General features: G+C 42.1%; 1 protein-coding gene across 3 annotated transcripts in view; it reads left to right on the top strand.

The window, feature by feature from the left end:
* The first annotated feature begins 4,040 nt into the window (after window positions 1-4,040).
* The window catches only part of FBXL17 (F-box and leucine rich repeat protein 17), a 183,382-nt gene continuing 161,272 nt past the window's right edge, over window positions 4,041-26,150 (top strand). Inside the window, exons 1-4 of one of the 3 annotated variants that reach the window (XM_048503389.1) lie at window positions 4,041-5,086; window positions 7,366-7,488; window positions 9,686-9,943; window positions 10,428-10,559. In XM_048503389.1, the coding sequence (XP_048359346.1) occupies window positions 4,193-5,086; window positions 7,366-7,488; window positions 9,686-9,943; window positions 10,428-10,559 (1,407 nt within the window). In that variant the 5' untranslated portion in view covers window positions 4,041-4,192. The remainder of the gene's footprint in view (window positions 5,087-7,365; window positions 7,489-9,685; window positions 9,944-10,427; window positions 10,560-26,150) is intronic. The other 2 variants (XM_048503388.1, XM_048503387.1) reach the window with 2 other exon arrangements.

Raw genomic sequence — 26,150 nt, 5'->3', positions numbered from 1 at the left:
GATGCTAATACCATGTTGTATATTTAGATGTGGGAAGCAGCAGCACAGAAATCAATCTCAATCTGAAAATATAAAAGCCAGCTCTTGATCAAATGTCTTCCTAACTGAGGTTCCTTCAAAAACGGAGGTGTGCTGGAAAAGATGGTAGCCATTACATTTATACAACTGGAGATTTAGAAGGCCAATAGAAGCTAAATAAGGCAATATGTCCTATTGGTGGTGGTGGAGAGTGTTTAAAAGTCCCACAAACACAGACTCTTTCTAGATCATTTTTCTTCAATTGAAGGATCTCTTGTTCTCTCTCATATCTTAGAGCAAAACAGAAGCCCAATGAAGACTTCTGCAGAATGTGAAAGTTTAGGCTGTTGTGTTATTTTGGTTGGTGGCAGAGTTTTTGCCTGAAACAATGCTGCCATCTGCAGGCAAAACAGTTAACTTACAAACTATGGTGCTTGTTCACACAAGGAACTTCATTATCTGTAGCTGCTAACACAGCACATATCTTTCAAATTTTTGATGGAAAAGATCAGAGGCTGTCACAATGGTCTATTGGAGGTGAAATGGTACCTCCTGTGGAGCTCCCCACAACTGGATTAGGCTGCCCATTTTGTTAGTTTAATCCCAACTTTCCAGCCTATTGAAATCATTTTGAATAACATTTCTGTATTTTAGCTATCCCTCACACCTTGTCTCGTCTGCAAATTTGTTAAGGATTTTTTCTGCTCCTTCACCTGATGTTAAAGCGCACTGTGCCCAGGCCAAATTCCCCTGATGTTCCAACCTGACACCTCCTGCAATACTGATTATGTATAGTTGATAAGCACTCTGTGAGTATACTCCTCCAGACACCAATGAATCTACCAGATGATACCACAGTCTAGCCTATGTGTAACCAGTTTGCTGACAAAAATCTTTACATGGACTTTAACAAATATCTTGCTGAAATCAAGGTACATGTTACATCTGTGACATTCCCACGATTGGCTCTGTTAATAATCTGATTTTAAAAATGCAAAAAGTTTGATGGCAGTGTAACCCATGCCATTTTAGTCTTTTTGTTTTGTTTGGATTCTGGCCTCCACAAATCAGTGGATTATCTTGAAGATGCTTCCAGATTGAATAATTATTAATTTAATTGTGTCCCAAATCCTCTCGCAACCTCCCACTTTTTAAATATTGGGATATTCCCCCACCTTTCTGGTCCTTCAAGATTTCTTAAAGGTGATAAACAAAGATTCAGAATATTCCAGCATTTTCTCTTAATTATCATTATATGCAGTTTAAAAGAATTGAATTCAAGGTAGCTAAATAGTCATTAACCAGCACCTTCTCAATACTGAGCTGCAATCCTGTCCCTTAATGGTACTTTTGCTTAGTTACGTATAGTTTCCTCTTTGGTGGAAGACTGAGAGACAATGTCAATTGAGAAATTCCACCTACTTTTGGTAACCTATTAACATGTCACCAGCCCCACTGAGCAGACAGGCCTACCTTTTCTTTAATCTTAGATCATACCTGGAGAAATCTTTAGTGGTGGTGTTGTTCTTAGCTTGTTTTGTCTAGGCACTGTCTCAGCAAGTCTGAGTGACTTAGTATTTTATAAAGCCACATTGGCCTCTTCAGACAATACACATTGTTTACAATTGTGCCTTTAGCAACTCTCTCTAGAAATGTTTCTGCAATAAAACTGTTTCCCCTGGTTTTTCTTGAGCTAGTTTTGTTTGGCCTCCTCCTGTTGTTACCGCCCAAGAAAATAGCCAAAATATTTTCTTGAAGCCAAGTTACATGACTACACTGGTTCCATGTCGAGACGCAGAGACTTGTGTAGTTCAGGAGCCTCCACAAGGCTCACAAAGAATGTATATGTATGATTGTGCCAATGTTACATGATTTCCCTCTTGCCTTTGACCCTTCTTAGGTATAATGAAAGCCCCTTTTGTATTGGATTTATGATTTGCCTGCGGTTAAGGTTATATTTTAGCTAGGTTTTCCAACTAGTTTAAGGTTTTGTTATTGTTAATTTAGGAGATTCTTGCATATATGTGCTTATTCCTTAAAGTTTCCCTAATGCTTAAGTTTAGAAATGTTATTTTTGATATTTGTGTTTGTTAGTAAAAGCAGTAGCCTGTAGAAGCTGATATTAAGGGACAAGGAAGTTAACCCTGGAATGCAGTTTGGACCAACACCCTGCCAACTCCTTAGCGAGGACAAAGATCCCCTTTGGATTTGCAAATTAAAATCTGATGGCAGCACCCAGAGGTCCCAGCTGTTGGAAGACATGCAGGGACCACCATTGGACAATTTAAACTCTCCTTTGTTGCAGAAATGAGGCGCGGGAGCCTGAGGACATAACTGAAGGAAACAGCCATCTGATAAAGTAGATAGCTGGGTGAGGTAGCGAGCCCACCCAGATTCTCTGAATGGACCTTATCCGCTCTCCCTTCAGCACCATTGCAAGATCTCGCGGGAAGACGCTTGACAGCGGGATTTCGGAATCCCATTCACAAAAGTTGTAATTGTATCTTCCTTTTGTATTGTTGTTTCCTTATTGGTGTTTGGTAAGGGACTTGCCCCCTTACCTCCCTTTTTACCTGCCCCTTTGATGTTTGTGAATAAAAGTTCTTGCGCTTGGTTGCGAGGGCGCGATTCTCCTGCTCGAGCTGTGACCCTGACCTCCAAATAAAATACTTTGCCTTGAAGAAACATCAGCTTCCTACGCCTCAATACGTTGCTGAGCTGAAATCTCTTAAAGTTACCCAAGCAACAGCGGTAACACTGTTACACTCCAATAGGAGAGTTATTCCAGTCTAAGCCAATTCAAATGAAATCTTGAACTCCCTGATAAATTGTATGCACCTGAGAGTATGCTTTAGGTCATCACAGTTTATACTACAATGACACTGCAATCTTAAACAGAGTTATACTCTTCTAAACTCATTAATTTCAATAGATTCAGAAGGCTGCCACTGCTTAGGCTTGTCCTATGAATGTGTAAAAGATTCTTGTTCGCATTCTTGTGCTGTAAGAGATTGTCAAATAGCTTCTGTTTTAAAGTCTTTCCTTAGTAGGAATCCAAACACAATAATTCAGGCGCTTTACTGCAGTTGAGAAGTGCAGGGAGGACGATAGATCTTTTCTGGGGCAAATGAAGAATTTAAGTGACATTTACTTTCGTTTGATCAGAATGGGAAGCAAAGCGCAGTCCATCCACCGCATCGGAGGGGGGCAGCACCACTGCAAACTCACGGCGATAGAAGCGACCTCGTCGTTTGATGACGAAGTCCTCTCCTTGTTGCCTTGGTTACTTTTGTGTGCGTGTGTATGAGGATCCAAGTCTTAGTGGAAGCGTAATACACATTCGGTTCCCACAAGCAGCGAACAGGGTCAATAAGCATTAACCGTAGGACCTCAGCTACAGTAAATACGGTTGTTCCTTTCTCTGCAAAACTTCTGAAATAATCATGCGTAAGGATTCATAAGGCGCCTCTGCAATCCCCTCAAAAAGCCCCCAGCTAGGACAGGTTGTGTTCAAGGACCCCTTGAACGTTCAGTTCTGTCGCTGAGGTCTCCATTATTGGAACCCAATTATGGTCTCTTTTCGAGAGGGGCAGCCGTTTCAGATAAACAAGAGTCTAGTGACAGGAGACTGTCAAAATTTTATTCTGGTGTAGCCTTTCAGTCACAACCTACTGTCTCTCTTGCTCAAACCACTGAATCCGAACCCGTACTGAAGGACTAACTCTGCGTGGAATTGCTCCATACGAAGCTTGGTCGTCATGCGGCACTCGTACTCATAATGATAGTTTGATCTCGTCCATCTCAGAGACTGTGCAGGGTCGGCCTTGGTGTTGGTATTTGGATAGGCACCCTCCAAGGAATGTCACGAGTTCAAAACTACGTGCGACTGGACGGCGCACACACGCAAAGCCTACTTCAACCTCTCTTTGACCCGCACATGGACGGTCCCAAAAGCAACCGGAAGTTAGAGTTACTCAAATGCGTTTTTAAGCTTCTCTTTGGGAGGGTCACGGGAGCAGAAGCGGAAGTTCTGGCTGTTTCGGAGTCCCGGAAGAAGCCGGCGGTGTTGCGGTTGCCGGCCGCTGAGTTTGCTGTGGGTCGGCGCGCCTGCGGGGTGAGGCGCCGCTGACCCCGCCGAGGGAGACTCCAGCCGGGTGGCGGCTCCGCTTCCTATATGGGCCACTTTCTCTCGCGGAAGGGAGCCAGTCTGAACGCGGAGAGGAGCCGCCGGCGCAGTCGCTCGCTGCGGGGGAAAGTGCCGCCGAGGGTGCGCAACCGGAGCTGCTTCTTGCGAGGGCCCTGCATGCTCTGTTTCCTCGTCCACGGCGCCAGCTCCTCCGCCCGCCAAGAGCCGCCGCCGCCTGCCCACCGCGGCTCTCCGTCGCCTCCGCCACAGCTCCTGTACGCTGCCCTGAAGGATCCGGAGGAACGCGCCGCTTGTCGCCTGCTTCGCCTGTCGCCCTTGGCCGCCGCCGCTTGGGAGGCGCGGGGCCGCCGTCGCCGCTGCCGCCGCCTGCTGCTCTCCGGCCTGCTGTTGTCTTCGCCGCCGCCGCCTGCTCCTCCTCCTCCTCCGCGGGGCTTTTTGGGGCCCGCGCTGCAGACTGGCGAGGTCAACGCGGAGATGGTGTGCAAGCGCAAAGGAGTCGGCTTGCCCGCCTGTCCGCCTTGCAAGCAGCCCCGCTGCGCCCCCGGCACCGGAGTGGGAGCCGAGAGCCCTTCGCCGCCCCCTGAGGCGGCCGACTGCCAGCAGGGCGCTTTGCCCGAGGCGCACCTGTGCCCGCTCCCCTGCGCCTCGGACTGCGCGCAGCTCGAGGCCACGCCCAGGGACCCGGCCGGGGAGGACCGGGGCGGGAAGAGGGGGCCGCCGTCGGAGTCCGCCTCGCCACCGCCTGAGCTGGGCGGGAGAGAGACGCAGGAGTCCCGCGATCCGGACTGCGAGGAGCCTCCCGAGGACCCTGGCGACTGTTGCCCAGAGCCTCAATCGCCGTCCCCAGACATCAACGAACTGCCACCCTCCATCCTTCTCAAGGTGGGTTGCGGGGCTGGGAGCCCAACTTTGGCCTTTCAGGTAACATTCTTGAAGTCACCAGGGAAAGCCCCTTTGGCTGCTGTTCCTGCATCCATTTCCATTGGGATGCCTTTGCTGGAGGGATGTTTTGTTTTTGGGACTGACTCTTAAAACAGTACAAGTGTATGTCTGTGGCTTGCTTGAACCACTGCGTTGAGTTTAGTGTCCTCTGCACTGGTCTTCCTACCTGTTCTGGCATAATGCTTGAAAGCATGCAGTTGTAAGAATCCTTCAGTGGTGATGCTGGCTCTGCTGTTTGCATTTCTGGTTGGGAAGGGATCAAGGACTCTGTACGATTTAAGGAATAGGCATCCTTTCTTGACAATAAGCCCCATGGAATAAAGGAGGGACTGATACCTGCATAGTGCATGGGATTGTGCTGTATCAGCATTAATGACCCAATCCAGAGTGCGAGGACCCAATGACGTAGCACCAATGGGGCCGGGTGGGACGTGACGCCTCAGGCAGAGCAGTAGAGGGGGTGTGGCGTGGTCTTTTGAGGGCGTTCTGGGGCGGGGGTGAATGGTGCGCGGCAGGGCACGTGCACGCCCCGGGCACAGTTCCCCCTTGCTCCACCTCTGTGGGGACCAAAGGCAGTTGTGGAGGATACGGGCCATATGCCAGTGGATTTGCCCTCCCCAGGGTACTTACCATCACGGCCTCCCATTATCACCCCTGCATTGCCTCTCTTTTGGGTGGTGTAAGCCCATTGAGGCCAATGGAGGGCTTTTCGGCAGTGAGGAGGCTTTTTTGTTGTTTGCCTCTCCACACTGCCGAAAAGCCGTCTGGAGGTGGCAGGGTGGCACCATCCCTGGCTGCCCCAGGGCTCTAGATTGGGAAGTAAATTGTTCTGTTAAACAGGTTAATTGTTCATATGTATCCCAACTCAAGTGTCCTGATTTGAGAAAATTTGAGGTATGTTTAGATTTTCAGTTGAATCAGCTAACCCAGAGAAGTTAATGCTGCCTTGGTGTTTACATGTGCTAATGGAACTAGACCCCCCCCCCCCCCCGCATGCAAACAATTGTTGAAAACTACAAATTACTACTTCTTGGTAATGGCTTTTAATCAAAAGACAGCTGTATTGTGGTAATATCTGCCACTTTTTAATCTAAGTTGATGGGGTTTGGTAAAGTTTCCATTTGAGTGATGATACTAAAGTACTACATAACTGTCATACTGGAACTGTTAAGGTTGAAGCTTGTACTGCCACAGAAGGAAGGATCCATCAGGACATGTTCTCAGGAATCTCTGATCATTCCCTGAAGTGCTTCAAAAACAATTAAACTGTTTGGAGAGTTCCTTTCATGATAATAGGTAGCTAAGTTCTTTAAAACTATTTTTCACATTGTTCAGATCTGTTCTGTTCTTTTCCTCAATAGCTATCAAAACAAACTAAAAGTTGAAAGGGTCTTTCCTTCTCTTTCCCCAAACCTGAGTTCGGCTGTTCTGCTATTCTCCTGGGTCTGTTGCAAGGCTGCAGCACCATCTAATAACAACAGAAGAAATTAAAAAAACACCATCACAGAGAACAGTGAGATGAAAGGTTTCTTGTATAAAGAAACTGAGGAACGTGGCGTGGTGAAGGGTGGGGACCTTTCAGAAGATGTATTATATCTAACTCTTTTGGAAGATCTAGTGGATATTCTCCTGCTGAATTTTTGAACGGAATTAATTGGCCTTGTTTCAAAAAAGTCCTAATATATTTACAAATGAAAAGCCACCAGGTTTTGTGGAATGGCTTTAATATGTGAACCTTTCATCCCAACCACCATGGTCATCACAGATACCTCAGAAGTATTGGTAGAGGAAAATCCCTTTGGCTGCAAGTCATCAATTTCAAATTGATCCTGGGCCAAATCTGGTATCAAATGAATGCTATCCAGTTCTTCAATGCCAAACCCGAAGAAGAAGAGTTGAGAAAAAAATGGCTTGTGTGCAACAAAATGTGGTGGCAGGCTGCTGTGTAGTTTTCATGGAAGTCCTTCTCTTCCACTTTTCCTTCACTTCTTGAAATAGTCCTCCACAGTTGTTAGTTGATGACCAGTATAATGCATGGATGGCACATGCTCCCTAAAGCACAGCTTGAATATAGCTCTGTATATTAAATCCTAATTATAATGGTTATGACGTTGAAAGTAAAGTGGACTAGCGTAAGGGATGAACATATACAAAGTAAATGCAAATAATTATTCTAATTGTTGACTATCTAGAAGGATGTGTTATGAAATGATTTCAGGATATTGGACTTTCTTATAACTAATCCTTTGTTTTCATAGATATTTTCCAACTTGTCGTTGAATGAGCGATGTCTTTCAGCCTCATTAGTTTGTAAATATTGGCATGACCTCTGTTTAGATTTCCATTTCTGGAAACAGTTGGATCTCAGCAATCGTCAGCAGGTATGAAGGAAGCTAAAGAAAAACAGTGTGGTTTAGTATTTAAAAACAATTCTTTTTCTCCTGCTGGTAAAATTGATACCTGTTTTCATAAAAGAAATGGGATGAGTTTACTCCATGCTTGGTTTTAGGCCAAAGACTGTTGTGGAATGCTCTTCAACAAAGCTGTGCTGCCATAATGTATCGTTAACCTTTTGGATTAGAACAATATCATTTAGTGTTGGGTGGGATATGGTTGAAGAATTGTAATTACATAATGTATAATGATTCCTCTTAATGAGCTAGGGTGGTTGTTGTGAGCATGGGGGTAGCAATTTTTAGCATTAAATGTCAAACCCAGTACGTTTATTTTATTGGGTGTTGGTGGTAGAATGAGTTCTAGAGATGGAATAGAGCAGTGATGGTGAACCTTTTCGAGACAGAGTGCCCAAACTGCAACCCAAAACTCACTTCTTTATCCCCAAGTGCCAACATGGCAATTTAACCTGAATACTGAGGTTTTAGTTTAGAAAAAACGGTTGACTCCAAGGTGCGCATTACTTGGGAGTAAGCTTGGTGGTAATCCGTGGCTTTGCTTTGAAGCAACATTCAACACTTTGAATGGGTGAATCATGACCCTAGGAGGATTTACTCAGAAGCTTTTGGGAAGCCCCATTGCCAGCAACTGAGCTTACTCCCAGGTAAAGGATTGCACTTTAGTTCTTTCCATGAAAATCAGTGGGGTTAACAGCGCTTAACAGAGTTATCTACATTGCTTCCCCAAAACTAGGCGTGAGGTTTAATGCTAATAATCTCCCTGAAATAATTGCACTATTATCACACTGGGAGCCTGGCGGGGGAAGGGGAAGGGTGTGGGGGAAAGGGAAGTAAAACTTTCGCTTTCCAAAATCCAATAACTCCACCACCACAAAATAGAAGTAAAAAGGCAGTCAAGGAAGGCAGTCCTAAGCAAGAATGCTGTGCAAGGGGTGGGATAACTTAAGGAAAGCTAAATTTGTAGAGCAGCCATCTGATCAGCAGTTTTTCCTTCACATGTCATCACAGCACTTGACTTCCCACAAAAATGCAACAGGAACAGAAAAATAAAAGCATGGAGAATATTTTGAAATGGACTTCTCTGTCCCATATTTGCCTCTGTCAGAACAGCCCTAATTCTGACAAGGGGGGGTGGGGAAGGGATGCTCAGGGTGGTAAGGGATGCTCATTTCCCTTTTTTGCCAGTTGGTCATGGCCTGGTTTAGCTTAATTCTTTATCGGTGTGAAATGCCTTTTGCCTTTTGTACTTCTGCTTTGATCCTGTGGGAACGGGATTGGCATCGCGAGCCTAGGGACCTTGCAAGATCTCTCCTCCCTGCCCTGGGCTCACAGCCACTAAAAACCCCATCACTCTCTCTCCCAGGGGTGAGGGGCCCTTAACAAACAGTTCATTCCAATCAGGGCGAGCGCCTGAATCCCACCACTGCGCCTGCCCTGCTCTTGGCAGACGCACTCCTCCCAATGAAAGCCCCTCACCCAGACTGCTGCTTTTTAATCCTACCCCCAAAGTTTTGGTTTGGTCCCAAAAGTTACACACCAAGAAAAGCGTGCCAGCCTCCAGTCTCTCAAGCTTTATGGGGGAGAGGGGTACTTGTGGGGCGGTAGATGGTACTTACAACAAATCAGGCTGACTCATGAGGACCTCCCTGAAACTCAGCCCCAGGCGGCAGAGCGCCTTGTGCACGGCCAGTCTGTGCAGCGTGACTCCCAACGCGTTTGCTGGCAGCCGCCTCTGGCTGGTGGAGGTGGGAAGGGCAAGGCGGAGATGATGGCATGCGTGCCCACAGAGAGGGCTCTGAGTGCCGCCTTGGGCACCCGTGCCATAGGTTCGCCATCACGGGGATAGAGGCAGGAGGATATATATATTAAGTGTAGTTTAATTGTTGAGATGATCCTGCAGATACAGTGTTGAACTAGGATTATTCGCATCAGGGAACCATTAGGAGCTTTCAAAATTCAAATAGGAATGAACAGTACAAAGACTAGACATCATGACAATACTGTTAAGTTGAGTGAGTCAGGTTTGGTTATGAAAAAGCTTTCTACCATGGTCAGAAATCCAGAATTAGTATTGCATGTGTCTTTGGTTTTGTTTGTGCATGTGTATGTTTAAAAACAGTAAGCTATGGGAATATTAATGTTACAAACTGGATTTTATTGACAGGTCACTGATGAATTACTGGAAAAAATTACATCAAGAAGTCAGAATATAACTGAAATCAATATTTCGGATTGCCGTAATATATCAGATACTGGAGTGTGTGTTTTAGCATTTAAATGTCCTGGACTTCTAAGGTATACTGCCTACAGATGTAAACAGCTGTCAGACACATCCATAATTGCCGTTGCCTCACAGTGCCCTCAACTGCAGAAAGTACATGTGGGCAATCAAGACAGACTTACTGATGAAGGACTCAAGCAGGTAGGCTTTATGTAGTGAAGATATTTTTGATACTTAAACACTTTATTTTTAATTGTGTTAAGCACTTGTGCTTGCTTATATAAGAATAAACTCTGAGTTAATATACATAGGATTGGGCTGTTAGTATCAAAATGAATGTATTTTTATTTATAAGCTGCTACTTTGCATGAAAACATTGAAAATAACGTAAGCTGTTTTGAAAAAAAGTAGCATAAAAGGATTGAGAAAACAGTGGATCAGTCTATTCTAGCAAGATCCCAAGGAATTAAGTTGTGTATTTATAGATTCTCATTAGTACAGCCAGTCATCATAGGTAGCTGTTTTGTGCCTGGGCAAAACTTAGTTCTGGTAGTCAAACTAATTTTGGAATCCTCTTGGTTAATTTAAGTAAAATGTAAATTATTTTAGCAGCAGTGTTTATTTTGACATATAATGTGGATTCAGTTGAGGTGGCATGTTAATGTAATGTTAACTTCATTTGCAGCTGGGCTCCAAATGCAGAGAACTGAAAGATATTCATTTTGGGCAGTGCTACAAGATCTCAGATGAAGGAATGGTTGTGATAGCGAAAGGTTGTCTGAAGCTACAACGAATATATATGCAAGAAAACAAATTGGTGAGTATTTAGATTTTTAAAAAATTCAGTATCTTGTCTTTCTAAACATTTTCAGTGCATGTTCTACAAACTGTTTTTGGGAGGGTTTATTCATAGACTTTTAATTTAGTGTTCTGAGAGTTAAGACTGCATGTAGTGATTCACAACTGCATCTCAAATCTGCTGTACTTCAATGGTGGCACATTTCAGTCTAGAATCCCCCAAAATTGACAACTATCTAGATTTCAAGAGGTTCATGGTAGCTGCAGAACTGCTTGTTTTGTTCATTATTCTAGTAGTGTTTGTCGGCTTTGTTTTGATCTAATTTATACTTGTTACTGGATTAGTAATTTATTTAATTTTGTGTTGTGAATGCCCTAAAACCTGTTTTGCAGCAGGAAGATGGGATATAAATAAAATATTATCACTCTGCTAGAGAGGCAGTGCTGGGATTTACACTGGCAAGGATTTTTTCTGATGGCTGTTGGATAGTCTTTGGAGAGTAATGTATGTTTTCACATCAGAGAACAACTGATTAAAGTAACATGCTTGACAGTTGAATTTTCTGTATACGATGACATGGTGTATAAGATTAAACTAACAGCGCAATCCAGATCCCCGAGGCAGCTGGGAAAGGTGCCGTTCCTATCCTGCCCTGCCACCTCAGAGAGCTTTCAGGTGGTCCGGGGAGGCAGAAAAAACAGAAAAGGTGATGTAAGTCCATCCTCCCCACTGCTGGCATTCCAGGGACAAAAGCTGATGGGAGCTTCACCTCTGGGAATTCCCCTCGTGATGACCCCAGTTGCACTGGCATACAAGTTAACGCCAATGCAACTCTGGAAGTGGCAGCCAGAGGCAAGCCTCCCTATTTTGCCTCCCAGCTGATGTAAGTGCCACTTACATCAGCCAAGAGAGCAAACATATTGGTACAAGCTTGCACCACCTCCTACTGCCATTCTGGATTGGGCTGCCCTTCATGTAGTCTGTCAGCAGGAATTTGCCAAGTTCACTAAATTAAACATCTATGCATAGAAAATGCTGGGAAGAAACAGATGTCCTTTGCTGTTACACTTTGTTTTAAAATTTCTTAGGTGACTTTATTAAATACAGAATAGGTCTTAATCCGAAAGTTAGTCATTTTTCTGTTTACTAGTCCATTAGTATAATAACTGTACAGAATTGTGATCATTGAGAATGTAATAGTCCATAGTGATTACTTTAGACAGAAGACTTAGTAAAATGTATGTAAGCTGGTTTTTGTACCAGTGGAGTGGTTTCAGGGCTTTTATTGTGATGGCACTTACTGGTATTGAGTAGCAACACTTGTGGGGAGGCTCTCCCGAGCCCCAAGAAGAGAACTGGTGCAACCAAATTAGTACCAGCACCGTTTTTGTTACCAAAAAGCACTGAATGGTATCAACAAGTATAAACCTGGAGAGGCAATTTTTTTTAACTTGTGTTGCAAGCTTTGCTTCTTTCCATGTGAACATGATCCTTCATCTTCTGTTATAGCTCTTCTTATGGTGTCCAAGCTAAGTTGATGCATTGCTTTTGCCTTTACAAACATTTGCTAGGATAATTTCTTGAAGAAACAGAAAAATAGTTTGCAACGGAAGTCTTGCGGACATCTTTAAAAAATCTAAAATGTTTAAGTTGCCTCTCTCCCATACTGGAATTATACCGGAATTCTTCTTTGGAGAAGAATTGGGGGAATTTACTGTCTTTTACATTCTACACTTGTGTTTCTCATGAGAATTAGAAGTATCAAGACAAACTCACTCTGGGTTTAAGTAATTTGGTATGTTAACAAAATGAGAGGCAGATGTGTTAGCTGTATAGGAAACAAAATGCTTTGGAACTACTGTAGAATACTTTTAGATTGATTACGTACAGTGCCATGTTCTTTTGCTAAGTTTATCAGAGATATATTACAGAAAATAGCACCCTTGTATATCAGCATAAAACCTGCCATATTCTATATCATTCTGATCTTTCAGAAACTTACAAATATAACAATGTAGTTGTCAAGTCTCTGAGGAAGTGATTTACTGGTAAGAGGGTTTGCACCCAGCTTGGTTCTTATTAGAAGCAAGAGTTAACATTCTCAAGATTTATTTATTTTATTTATTTATTATTGGGTTTTGTGTACCGCCCTACCCCCGAAGGTGCCTTGTTTTGATGAGGAAATGTATAAGAACAAAAGGAAAAGCTTGATTGGATCGGGCCAGTGGTCCATCTGGAAGAAGAAGAGTTTGGATTTATACCCTGCGCCTCTCTCCTGTAAGGAGACTCAAGCTGACTTACAACTTCTTTTCCTTTCATCTCCCCACAACAAGCATCTTATGAGGTAGATGGGGCTGAGAGAATTCAAGGAGAACTGTGATGTAGTCCAGCTTCCTGTCTTATAGTGGGCAACCAGTTCCTTTGGAGGTTCAACAACAGGTCATAGAGGCTGAGACCTTCCTCTGGTGTAACCTCCTGGCTTTGGTCTTCAGAGGTTTACTTTCAGGGAATTTGGAGGTTCTCTTTAATTACCATGGCAAGTAGCTGCTGATAGACGTATCCTTCATGAATCTGTCTGTTTCCCTGTTAGAACTGTCATTGTCTGTGTCCATTACTGGGGGGTGTGCATTTGGATATGCCAAACTGAAAAAAGCCAGAATATAGATCTGAAAGCTTAAAATTTTTGACTGTTCAACTTTCTTGCAGCCCATGTAAGAGATCAGAAAATTAAAAAAAAATTCCAGCCCATTCGTGACCCTGGCGAATGAATTTTCAGTTTAACCCCATGTAAGTATGTTTTGGCTGATGCTTTTCTGGGCTTCCAGCTGGGTTCTGCTGGGCTGGCAAAGGATATTGACTTTTACTTGTGTCAAAAGTCCTTGTGACTTTTCCAAAAAATTTCAGGTCAAATAAACCCAAATCTGAAAATAATGAAAAAATGTGGACCACACGCCTAGCCATTGCTACATTCTCTGGTAGTGAATGCCGCATTTTAATAACTCACTGTCTAAATAAATATTTCTTTTTGTACATCTGAAATATACTGCCCATCAGCTTCACTGGATGCCCTCAAGTTCCAATCAGTCCAGAAGTGGACAAGCATTATAGTTTTTGTTAACTGCAAAGCACCTTCTTCCTTTCCTTCCTTCCAAGTCACAGTTGACTTATTGCAACCACATAGGGTTTTCTTGCTTCCACATCATACCCCTGGTAGTCCTTAGAGATCTCTCATCCATATATTTTCCAGGGTCAAGGCTGAGAGTATATGACTTGCCCGATATCATCCAACAAGTTTCCATGGCAAAGTGGGGATTTGAACCTGGGTTTCCAAGATCTTAGTCCGACACCTTAATCTATGCACATGCTTGCTCTCATACCTTATTTCTAGTAGATGTTAAATGTTCAGTGTTTCAGTAATTTTGTATGCCTGTAGCTCATTGCTCTATTGGATTCTGCTTTGTATTCTTTTCTATGGAAAATGTTTCTTTTTCCTTTGGCCCTTCATGTTGACATTTGTTTAAAAATTCATTTCAACCCAAACATTTCTGAAGCCGCTAACAGTAATAACTGAAGTTTTGTTTCTTATTGGCATCCACAGATTCACAGCAGATGCATTCATGCACCAGCTTGCAGCATAGAAAGTGTGTATTTATATTAAAAATGCCACAGTTTGAAGTTGTAAGTTTTCAGACTGGAGGGCAAACTGCAATAGAAGCTTTTTTGTGCTACACAATTAGGCAGTCAATTCACTGTACTGGCTACAAATTTATACGTTAAACATTTTTTTTACAATTAAGCAAAATGTTAGAGGTCTAATATGAAAGTGTATTTAGGTCTCTGGCACAGTAAGAAATCTGGGGCTTAAATCTTAATATTTATTCTTGTTGCTGGCTTTGAAGCTAGAGGCATCTGCATTAGAAGCACATATTTCTGCTACCTGAATCAGGTCAAACTTTGTTAACATTGTGGTATATTAGCAAAACATAGATTTCTTGGCTGAGGGAACCAAGCTGTTCTACCATCACTTGGTCTTTCATAGTAGACCTTTGTATTGTTTCCCTAGTTTTTCCATGTAGACGAGTTCTTCCGTTACCTGTTTTCTCTATGGTTTTAGTCTTAACTAGGACATCTTGCCAATTTGACTTGTGGAGTTGCTCTGGAATGGTGTCAGAATGAATTCTACATGGAAGACAGGCATCTGAAATATCCTCAAGTTGAAAAAAGGCAATCATATCTCTAGCAAGTTCAAGCTGTTCCTTGAGCTGTTTACACAAAACATTCTATGTGATGTACTTATGATTTGTGGCACTTTGAGCAGGCAGAAACTTTGCTGCTTGTCTTGCTCCTTCCAACTGTTGCTCAAGGGAATCTGCCTTGGACTTGGCATCTCAGAATTGTAAGCACAGGACTGAGGAGCATAGATCGAAAAAAGGAAGGTTGGAGAGCATCTTCATATGATAACTATGTCTTGGCAGTGGTGTGCCACAGTGGTTGCACTGCTGGGTTCATCTGCTTTTGCCAAGCCAAAGCTGGAAAAAAAGAGACGTTTCAAGAGGCTAAAAAGGCAGAGGGCAGGGTGATTTTTTCCCCTCGGCTCTTTTAAGGCTTCTTCTTAGCTTTTGTTTTTGTACCATAAAGTTATATCTCTCTGCATGAAAAGGCTCTGCTTCTTTCACACAGAATACCCCATTTCTCACTTGTTGAGCTAGGCTAAGAATGTGTGACAGGCCCAATATTCTCTGGCAGAGTAGGGTTGGAACCTGGGTCTCCCACACTGGGACTCATTAAATAACAGGGCACAAAACTGACAGTAAAGTAGGGTTATAAGATTGGAGAACAATGCAGTGAAATCACATACAATAAACAAATAATCTTGTTCACAAAACTGGGAGAACAGTGTAAGAAGAAAAATGGAGACTCTTATATTCCACAGACACCTCGAAAAACTGTCACTTTGTAACATTTTGGGATAATGGCTAATCATAGCTAAACTTCCATTTTACTTGGCTACAATGTCTATAAATTACAACATTATTAGTATTATTTATAACTGAAATTCTACCTGTCAGTATTCTATGTAAACTGTATCTATTCTGTTGACCTTTAGGTGGCACTATTTACTTTAAAGATGCCAATAATATGCCTTAGTGTCCTAGGTACAACTAAATGTCTCTCAGCCTTAGGTGGTTGGAAGGGCAGTAACAATAATACTGTCTAACTATACTTTTAAAAGTTTATTCACAACGGTCAGTGCGATTTTTCGTAACAGCAGAAGTACGGTGTATCTGACTTTAAAACTAATTGTCTAATTTTTTAATACAGGTTATTTGACATAGTGATGATCCAGTGTGCTTTGTATGAAGAATAACTAATTTTTCAAGATAATGGCTTATTAGCTATACATGTCTGCAATTATGATTTGATTTCCTAGCATTAATAATTCTAAATGAGTGGGGTGTGAAGAACATTCTATTAGCTATTTAAAAAGTATAAATCATTATCTCTTAAATCACGTCTACATGAGAAAAATAACAATAGTGACAAAATGTAGTCAAATGAAGCTGAAGCAGTGGTTTTATATTCAGTACTTTGAGGATAGCCCAATTTGATTGCTGTGGAAACTGAAGTTCTTTATTTGCTGAGGAGGTAATTGCATAAGCAACTGCAGTACAAGGTCCTCCATATTGCCCTGTCCCACTGTACTGCTGCAATTTTGCACTTCATCCTTGCACCCTGTACGCAAACTAGACTTGCTAAAGCTGAATAAGCAAACCCCCCCCCCCCCAGCCCTATTCAGCTTTTTAAGGTTTTACTCTGCACCGAATACAAGTTACAACAAAAAAAACCCTAGCCAAATTTTTAAAATCCTGATAACCAAAATAGGTATTACGGTAATCAGGTTTTCATCCATTTAAAATTTAAAGAGACTATTCCACAGCATGCAGCCTCTGGAAACCCCCTGCCTTCTTCATGCCCTGTGTGTGGTGTCCAGGACAACAGGAAAGTATTCTCACTGGGAAATGAAAGAGCTTGGTAGAGATTCTCAGTTAATGGCTGCCATTCATTTCTGCAGGGAGCTCAGCTCCTTGCAGAGTTAGCAACTCTAGAGAGAGGAGAGGGAAAGAGGAAAACTGCTGCCAAACGGGTTTCAGCATAACTGCCAACATGCTCTTTGACCAATCAGGGAAGGTTTTTATTTCCTGGGATGTTTTAAAATTTCTACTTCTTTCTGGTTCCTGGTCAGACAATATCAACTACAGTGCTAAATGTACTAGTTTTTTCCCCAAGTGGCTACTTGATGCACAGACTCTGCAACATTTTATGACTGAGGTGTGTTTGGGTGTACAATTGCTTTTCTTACTATTACAATGGATGAATAGTAAATATGTTCTGTAACTTTCAGATTGCTAAGTATTATGTGCATTACTTTATAATTAAAGTGCAGACTTTAATTATAAAATATATTTGAGTTGAAAGAAAAAATATTTAAAATTGTGGTCGGGGTGAAGCAAGTAGTTAAGGTGAGTTTGCACTACACTCCAAAGAAGACTCTCTATGTGCCATTTACGGTAAAGTGTTGAACATTCACTTGTTTCTGACATGAATCATAATCAGCGTATAATCTACTTGACTTGTGTACATATTACCAGTGATTGTACTCTCATGATATGAGGGAAAGGGCGAATGATCGAAAACATGGTGAGTGTTGTCCTTAAATATTGGAGGAAGATTTTTCACTTAACTATTTTAAAATAGTTAAAATAGCTGATTTGTAATAAAGTGCGATGAAGTTCAACTGACTCGTGGTGAGCTCTCATGGGTGTTAAAGCAAGAGAGGAGCAGAGGTGGTTTGCCATTGTCTTCCTTTGCATAACAACCCATGTCTTCCTTGGTGGGCTCCTGTCCAAGGACTAACCAAAACCATCCCTTCTTAGCTTCCAAGCAGGAACTGCAAATTTCAGCATTTTATTTCACTTATATTTCCATACTACATATGAAAGGTTATTCCTATATTTAAGATTGTGTATATTTTATTCTCCATCTTTTTAGAAGCTTCCTGTAACTTGGTATTGTTTTGTACATACCTTATACTTAGGTTATACAGTTCTAAATGCCTTGAACTCTGAATATGTGAGACTTCCCCCCGATGTGCATGTATATATAGAGTTGCACTTATGTATAACTGTAATTCATCAAGTGGGTTTCTGTTCAGACACACATTGGGACTGTGCTTTCGCAGACCTGCCACGGAAATATTTTGAAGCTTTTTGTCTGCTCTGCAGCTCTGAAAAGCATTAACTTCCCTCCCTCTCCCCTTGGGAAGAAAGAGTTCTGCCCAAATGGAAATGTGATGGGAAGAGTGATATTCCCTCAGTTGTCCTACAGCCCCCACAGCTAGACAGAGTAGTATTGGAAAGGCAGTTGTAATGCAGTAAAAAAACAGCAGCCCATGGCAGGATAGAAGGGAGGGGTGTGTGTCTTGCACAGAAAATCCACTTGATGAACTACAGTGACAGGTAAAAGTAACTCTGCATTTCCTCTTCATGGGTATTCTGTGCAGCCCCACATTGAAAGACTAGCAAGCTGAAGAAGCTTGGAGGTGGACGTGAGACTGTCTAGCTGAAGAATTCCTGCAGAACTGCTTAGCCCACTGCAGGCTCCCTGTAGGAGTCAAGGTCCACCAAATAATGTCAAAAAATGGACATCCGGGAGGGTTCACCCTGTAAATCTGACTGTGTGGATTTGATGCTAGCTATGCTCTGGTAGAGTGTGTGAACTTCCATCAGCCAAGCCATCCCGATGAACTGTAGGCCAACTTCATGGACTTGGACACTCATGTGGACAGACGTAGGTACTTCTAGCCCTCTATGTGGTCCCCTACCAGAATGAAAAGGTTATTGCCCTTCATCGAGTCTGCTGTGCAATGCAGGTTGAAAAGCAATACCCTATGTATGTGTAGTATGTTCAGGGACTGCTCCACTGGGGGAGATGGTTTGTTGAAGAACACTGGCCACATGATGTCCTCACCAATGTAGAATGCTGAAACAGCACGTTTTCTTGACGTAATCCATTGAAAACAGATTGCACCTGAGAGCCCAGAGGTCACCCACCCTTCTAGCAGAAGTGATGGAGATGGAAGGGCAGCATTGCAGAACAGGAGCTATATGTCACTGGAGGTCATAGGTTCAAAGGGGCCTCCCATTAACCCATTGAGAATGGCTCAGATCTCTTAACAGACAGGTGCATGCTCTGTAAACCCTTTAGGCAATGCTTGCTGGATGGATGGGCAAAGAGGGAATGAATCCAACCCCAGATGAAATGCTGAAAGTGGCAATCAAACACAAGTAAATCACATGATTCAGATACAATTTTTCATCCTTGTACCCACAGAATAAAATGGACCAAACTGTTGCCATAGGACTTTGTGGTGGACTTCTTCCTGGACAGTAAGAGGATTGTCCTCATTCTAACAGACTACTTTGCTAAGGCTATAGCAGTCACGCTGTTAGGTACAGTGCTTGCATATCGTGGTGTAGCAGAGGACCCGCCCTGACTAGTCTGGAGCAGGAGGAAGCCTGAGGTCACATCCCAGACCAAGGATTTTAGGATGGAAGTCATGGATATCTGCTCCTATGATGGGAGATGAGAATGCCCCAGGCCTTGTTGGCTTGGGTTTGACTACCACAGTAGAGTAGGGTGAATGGTGGGAAGAGAAACTCTGTGCTCCAATTAAATTGGAAAAGTTCCCTGCTGATGTGGTGCTGATGCCAGCTCTCAGTTAGCATCCCCTACACTTGGTGTTATCCTAGAAAGTGGACAGAGTGATTCACTTAAAAAAAAAAAGCTAGAGCAGCCAAAGTATAAGTGACATGCCTTTTAAAAAATGTTAAGGAAATACCCTGCAAGGCTGAGATCTGGTGTGAGGTAAAGAATCAGCAGAGCTGAAGGAAAAACTTCCTGAAAAAGGGCAGAGCCTTCTCAGTGACCATGATAAAAGAGAAAAACCTTGACAACAAAACTACCTCACAAGACCTAGTCTGAGGGGAAGAATCAGCAGACCTGAAGCAAGAACTTATTTCCTCCATGGTGGTGAAAGAAGATTGGAGGGAATAATACTCCTTCCCTTCCCATCATGTGACCATTTGGGAAGGAGTGAGTGCTCTTCAGAGCAGACCAAAAGTTTGAAAATATTTCCATGGCAGGCCTGCACAAGCACAGTCCCAATGTGGGATGGCACAGAATACCCACGAAGATGAACTGAATGATACAGGATAGTCATTGATGGCACCTGCACAAATATGAATGAAACAGTGTTCCCTCAGGAGGTGGACCCCTAACTAGAGAGCTTTCTGAAGACATTACTAGAATTCTCTGTTTGAACTTGGTTAAATGACTGTAGAAAGCTTGTATGTAGTTACTCTTTAGTGTATAACCTTGGGTTCCTTGGGAACTCTTAGGTTCCTTGAAAGTTTGTTAGAGAGGCTTAGAGTGAAGAATAGTAACTGGTAAGTTTCCCAGAAAGTCAGCTTTCCCACTACTATTGCCTTTCTCCTGTAATGTGTGGCTGGTAGATTTACCATTGTACATCTAGTTCCAGCATTGCCAGTTTAACCTGAGAATGTTCTCTAGAAAAGGCCAAAGAATACCTTGCAATATGCTTGAGTTATGTGGTGGATGGATGTGAGTTACTTAGTAACTGAAACACTGTGGAAAATGTTTGGCTCATTCCGCATGGGCCAAAAACAGTGGTGTGAAAACGGTGTGAAAATGGTGTAAATGGGTTTAAAGCAGTATAAAAGGGTTTATACCACTTTCACACTGTTTTCACACCACTGTTTTTGGCCCATGCAGAATGAGCCTTTGAAGTTAGAATAATTGAATCATAGAGTTGGAAAAAATCACAAGAGCCATCAAGTCCAACTCTCTGCCATGCAGGAATGTACAGTCAAAGTACCCTTAACAGATCACCATCCAGCCTCTGTTTAAAACTCCCAAAGAGGAAGGCTCCATCATCCTCTGAGGCAATGTATTCCACTGTCAAACAGCTTTTACTGTCAGGAAATTCTTCCTAATGTTTGGCTGACATCCCTTCAAATATTTAAACATGACTATCATGTCACCCCATAACATTCTCTTATAACACCTGAGAATTAAGTTATGGTTTTTCATGTTTAAAAGTGTTTGTCTCTTCCTTTTTGGCATTTGGGAAGGTGTAATGTGAAAAAAAAGAACTGCTGCAAAGAACTGCTGCATTTCCAGTATAAGAACATAAGAACATAAGAACAAGCCAGCTGGATCAGACCAAAGTCCATCTAGTCCAGCTCTCTGCTACTCGCAGTGGCCCACCAGGTGCCTTTGGGAGCTCACATGTAGGATGTGAACGCAATGGCCTTCTGCGGCTGTTGCTCCCGATCACCTGGTCTGTTAAGGCATTTGCAATCTCAGATCAAAGAGGATCAAGATTGGTAGCCATAAATCGACTTCTCCTCCATAAATCTGTCCAAGCCCCTTTTAAAGCTATCCAGGTTAGTGGCCATCACCACCTCCTGTGGCAGCATATTCCAAACACCAATCACACGTTGCGTGAAGAAGTGTTTCCTTTTATTAGTCCTAATTCTTCCCCCCAGCATTTTCAATGAATGCCCCCTGGTTCTAGTATTGTGAGAAAGAGAGAAAAATTTCTCTCTGTCAACATTTCTACCCCATGCATAATTTTGTAGACTTCAATCATATCCCCCCTCAGCCGCCTCCTCTCCAAACTAAAGAGTCCCAAACGCTGCAGCCTCTCCTCATAGGGAAGGTGCTCCAGTCCCTCAATCATCCTTGTTGCCCTTCTCTGCACTTTTTCTATCTCCTCAATATCCTTTTTGAGATGTGGCGACCAGAACTGGACACAGTACTCCAAGTGCGGTCGCACCACTGCTTTCTATAAGGGCATGACAATCTTTGCAGTTTTATTATCAATTCCTTTCTAATGATCCCCAGCATAGAGTTTGCCTTTTTCACAGCTGCCATGCATTGAGTTGACATTCCCATGGAACTATCAACTAAGACGCTCAAATCCCTTTCCTGGTCTGTGACTGATAGCACTGACCCCTGTAGCGTGTATGTGAAGTTTGGATTTTTTGCCCCTATGTGCATCACTTTACATTTTGCTACATTGAACTGCATTTGCCATTTCTGGGCCCACTCACCTAATTTATCAAGGTCCGCTTGGAGCTCTTAGCGTGCTTTTATCGGTCTGACCAGACTACCTACTTTGGTGTCATGTGCAAACTTCGCCACGACGCTCCTCACCCCTACTTCCAGGTCATTTATGAATAGGTTAAAGAGCACTGGTCCCAAAACGGATCCTTGGGGGACACCACTCCCGACATCTCTCCATTGTGAGAACTTCCCATTTACACCCACTCTTTGTTTCCTGTTTCTCAACCAGTTTTTAATCCATAGGAGGACTTCCCCTCTTATTCCTTCATTGCTGAGTTTTTTCAACAGTCTCTGGTGAGGAACTTTGTCAAAAGCCTTTTGGAAATCCAAGTAGACAATGTCCACCGGTTCACCCCTGTCCACATGCCTGTTTACACCCTCAAAGAACTCTAGTAAGTTTGTAAGACAGGATTTGCCTCTGCAAAGCCATGCTGACTCTTTCTCAGCAGGTCTTGCTTTTCTACATGTTTTATAATTTTATCTTTAATGATAGATTCTACTAATTTACTTCAGGAACAGATGTCAAACTGACTGGCCTGTAATTTCGGTCCCCCCTAGATCCTTTCTTAAAGATTGGTGTGACATTGGCCATCTTCCAGTCTTCAGGGATGGAGCCTGATTTCAGGGATAAGTTGCATATTAAAGTGAGAAGATCAGCAATTTCATGCTTGAGCTCTTTAAGAACTCTTGGGTGAATGCAATCTGGGCCAGGGGATTTGGTAACATTTAGTTTATCAATGGCTGCCAGAACTTCTTCCTTGTCTATCACTATCTTCGCTAGTTCCTCGGATTCGCCTCCTAAGAAGCTTGGTTCAGGTGCAGGAATGTTCCTCACCTCCTCTTGGGTGAAGACAGATGCAAAGAATTCATTCAGCTTCTCTGCAATCTCCCTGCCATCTTTTAGCACACCCTTTGTTCCTTTGTCATCTAACGGGCCTACCGCTTCCCTTGCTGGCTTCCTGCTTTTGATGTACTTGAAGAACTGTTTGTTGTTGGTCTTGATGTTTGCAGCCATGCGTTCCTCATAATCCTTTTTTGCCTCCCTTACAGCTAACTTGCTTCTCTTTTGCCACCATTTGTGTTCCCTCTCATATTCTTCATCAGCCAAACTGGACTTCCATTTTCTAAAAGACATTTTCTTTTTTCTGATAATTTCCTCAACCTCTGATAATTTCCTCAACAGTATCATGTTGATGATACTGAATATTTCTCTCTTTAGCTTAAACAAAATTCTTTATTACCTTGGAACAAAATGTACCACTGACACATGCACTTCAGCTTGCATATGAGCAATTTTGTATAATAAGATATGTTTGAAGTAGGTTTGTGAAGTGACTTTTACTTATAGGGTAAGTATTGCTCCAGCTGATCAAATTTTTTAAAATCATTTTGGCAAAGTCCTGGAACTTAGCTGCAGTTAACATTCTTGCACTGTGTTCAAATCTTGAAAAGAGATATAAGTAAATATCACATGGATTTTAAAATTGTAGCTTATTTGACTTGTGATGGACCTGACAGGATGACCCTGCAGACCCTGTTCTGCCGTGCCCTTGAGGTGTCTGGACACGATTGGCTATCAAAGGTCTCTGCCTGGCACATGCTACTAACCTGGTTTTCCCAATACTCAAAATGGCTTTTTTCTGTCTCTTTCTCTGATCCCATTGCCACCATCTTTGTAGATGCTGCCTCCTGAGAGGACCAGGGCTCCCAGCTCCTTTTTTTCTGTGTTGCCATTCAAAGACCTTGTTTCATGCTTGTGTCTCTCGCTACCCAGTTTCTGGTTACCATGGGACAATTGGTGTGCTACTGGAATAGTCAATTATTATTATTATCATTAATACACAGCAAACAAGATCACTATCCTAGATTTTGTATTAAATCACATGTCGGACACTTCCCAAGCGTCTAGGACTGTGTGATGTATCGACGCTTGGGAAGTGTCTGACATGTGATGATGATGATTAATTAAATTTGTAAACTGCCCTCCTCCTAGGTTCTCAACCTTCCTAATGCTTTAATACCGTTCCTCATGTTGTGGTGACCCACAACCCTAACATTTATCCATTTTACAGATGGAGAACACTGATGCAGAGAGTCTTAGGTGACCCCTGCGAAAGGGTCGTTCGATCCCCAAAGGGGTCGCGACCCACAGGTTGAGAACCGCTGCTCTAGGGGCTCAGGGTGGTGAACAAAATTTTTTAAAACGTGCATTAAAACACAGTATAAAAAAGTCAATTGACTTCTGTCCTTCCTGGCGCTTTTTAAAATAGACCTTCATTGATGTGGACATTCTATGTAGTACAGAGAACTGTTACCAGCATTAAAAGTTAAAGCTTTTTTAAAAAGAAATGTCCACACACTCTACCTCCGTGTATGCCCTAGCACAGAGTTTCTCAGTGTGGGTCCCATGGACATCCTGTTGCCTGCTAACACCTTTATTTTGGCTCCTGCAAAGTGTTTTTTAGGGAGTAGGTAGGGCCAGGTAGGGCTTTTGCCCATCTGCTGATTGACTTTTGGAGATTTAATTGTCTGTGCAGAGTTCTTATAATACTCCATCCATACCATAAGGATCTACACTGTGTTACTGTAGCAGTCATTTTGTGTCTGGCTCTGCCACCTGAGGCAGCAATTTTGTTGCTGTGCCCACCATGCCATATCAGAATTCCAGATGTGCCCACAGAGTGTTTGGATTAAAAAAGAAAAATGATTAGTGGTTTTGAAGGTTAGGGGTTGTTAAAATAAGATCTTACAGAGAAAAGTGTGGCTTTTATTAGTCATAGCTCTAAAGATCCAATTTTACCTAGGTGGTTAAAGAGCAAGAGGTAAAAAAAATATTTTTAGTAATACTCGGTGCAGACAAAACTGGGAGTTCTTATGGAAAATGTACTTTGGATTTCTGTGAATTTTTTATGTCTCTTTGTTGATGTAAAGCCATTTAAGTACCAATAAAAAATGTTAATACAAAAGGATTTAGCTTTGGCTGTGATTTGACCTGCCCAGCCAATGAGGTGAACATATAACTTGAGTTTTAAAAATTTTCATTATTATGTTCTTGTGTTCCCTCACCCCCTTCGTTTCCAAAGCAATAACATACTTCTACTCTGTCACACAATTCCTAAGGATAATCATTGGAAAAACATGAACTACAACATTGAAACTAGCATGCTTGCCTAATATTTTATGGACAATGGCATCTGATCACTGTTTATTTGATGCAATTAAAAAGGGCAATTTTTTCCATGTAAAAAATTCAATTTTCTTTACCTTGTCTCTGATCAGGAATTGGAGTGTGCTTTCAAACTTTAGTCAAGAGACAAACACTTTGTACTTTGAGAGGAAAATACATTCAAGGAATAGAAGTATCCTTAAAACATTCAAAGTATTTTTCTGAAGTATAATGCATGTGTTTGTCCGTGTTGGTCATGATCATTGCTTGCGCTGAGAATGTGTATGTTCGATCCCATGCTTGCCTTTGGTTTTCTATTAACATTTTCTATGTTAATAAATTGGATGGGCTACATGGAATGAAATTTGGACATGTGGAGGTCTGGAAAAATTCACAGAAAACATTTTTGTGAAGACTTTCAATTTTCATGATGGAAAACTTGGAAATTGGAGAGCACTAAAATCTGTAATGAAGTATTTTCATTTGGAATCAGTGAAAGGCTTTTTAAGATGAGGTTTTAGACAGAATGTGTAATATGAAGATTTTTTTGTGATGATAGATCCAGAAAAATTAGGTTGATGATAAATCTGCAAAACTCAAAGATGTTATGTTCTAAAAACATGTATAAAAGGAATTATATCCTTTGCTTTTAATCTGGTAATATATTTATGGGGATATTTTGAGGATATCAGTAGCAGGCCAGATCCCGTAGTGCCCTTCTGTTTACTCTTTAAAACTTAAGGAGTCATTACTGCTTTTAAAAAGTAGTCGTGTTTTGCACCAAGTGTTATGCTTTGAATAGTAAAAAGAGTCCTAGCACTAGCACAACGATATTCCTCGCTTTCTTGTACCAGTACTAAGAGGAATCGCTATACTCTGCACATCAGCTCATATTTTCACTAGAAAATATCAGTAAATGGACTGCTGCCCTGTAGTCACAAATTCTGGGTGTAATGTTGTTTATACTTTATGTGCATTTTAAGTATTTTACACATTAAAAGTATTTTAGGGGCCATATTAGGATGTTATTATGATGTTCATGTTGTAGAAAAAGCTGGGATTCCCTATAGATTAGTATGTGAAGTAAAATATTGTGAAATAATTGTAAGGTAAAATATTGTTTCTTTTACAGTAGTACCCAACTCAATATAACCTCTTTATTTTTGATGAGGAAAGTGCTGTACAATTTGTTCTCTCCAGTTGGTGTTAGCTATCCTACTGTTGTTTCACAGTGG

The sequence above is a fragment of the Sphaerodactylus townsendi genome, linkage group LG07 (assembly GCF_021028975.2).
Source record: "Sphaerodactylus townsendi isolate TG3544 linkage group LG07, MPM_Stown_v2.3, whole genome shotgun sequence".
Classification (NCBI taxonomy): domain Eukaryota; kingdom Metazoa; phylum Chordata; class Lepidosauria; order Squamata; family Sphaerodactylidae; genus Sphaerodactylus; species Sphaerodactylus townsendi.
This window is presented reverse-complemented; position numbering and strand designations above follow the sequence as displayed.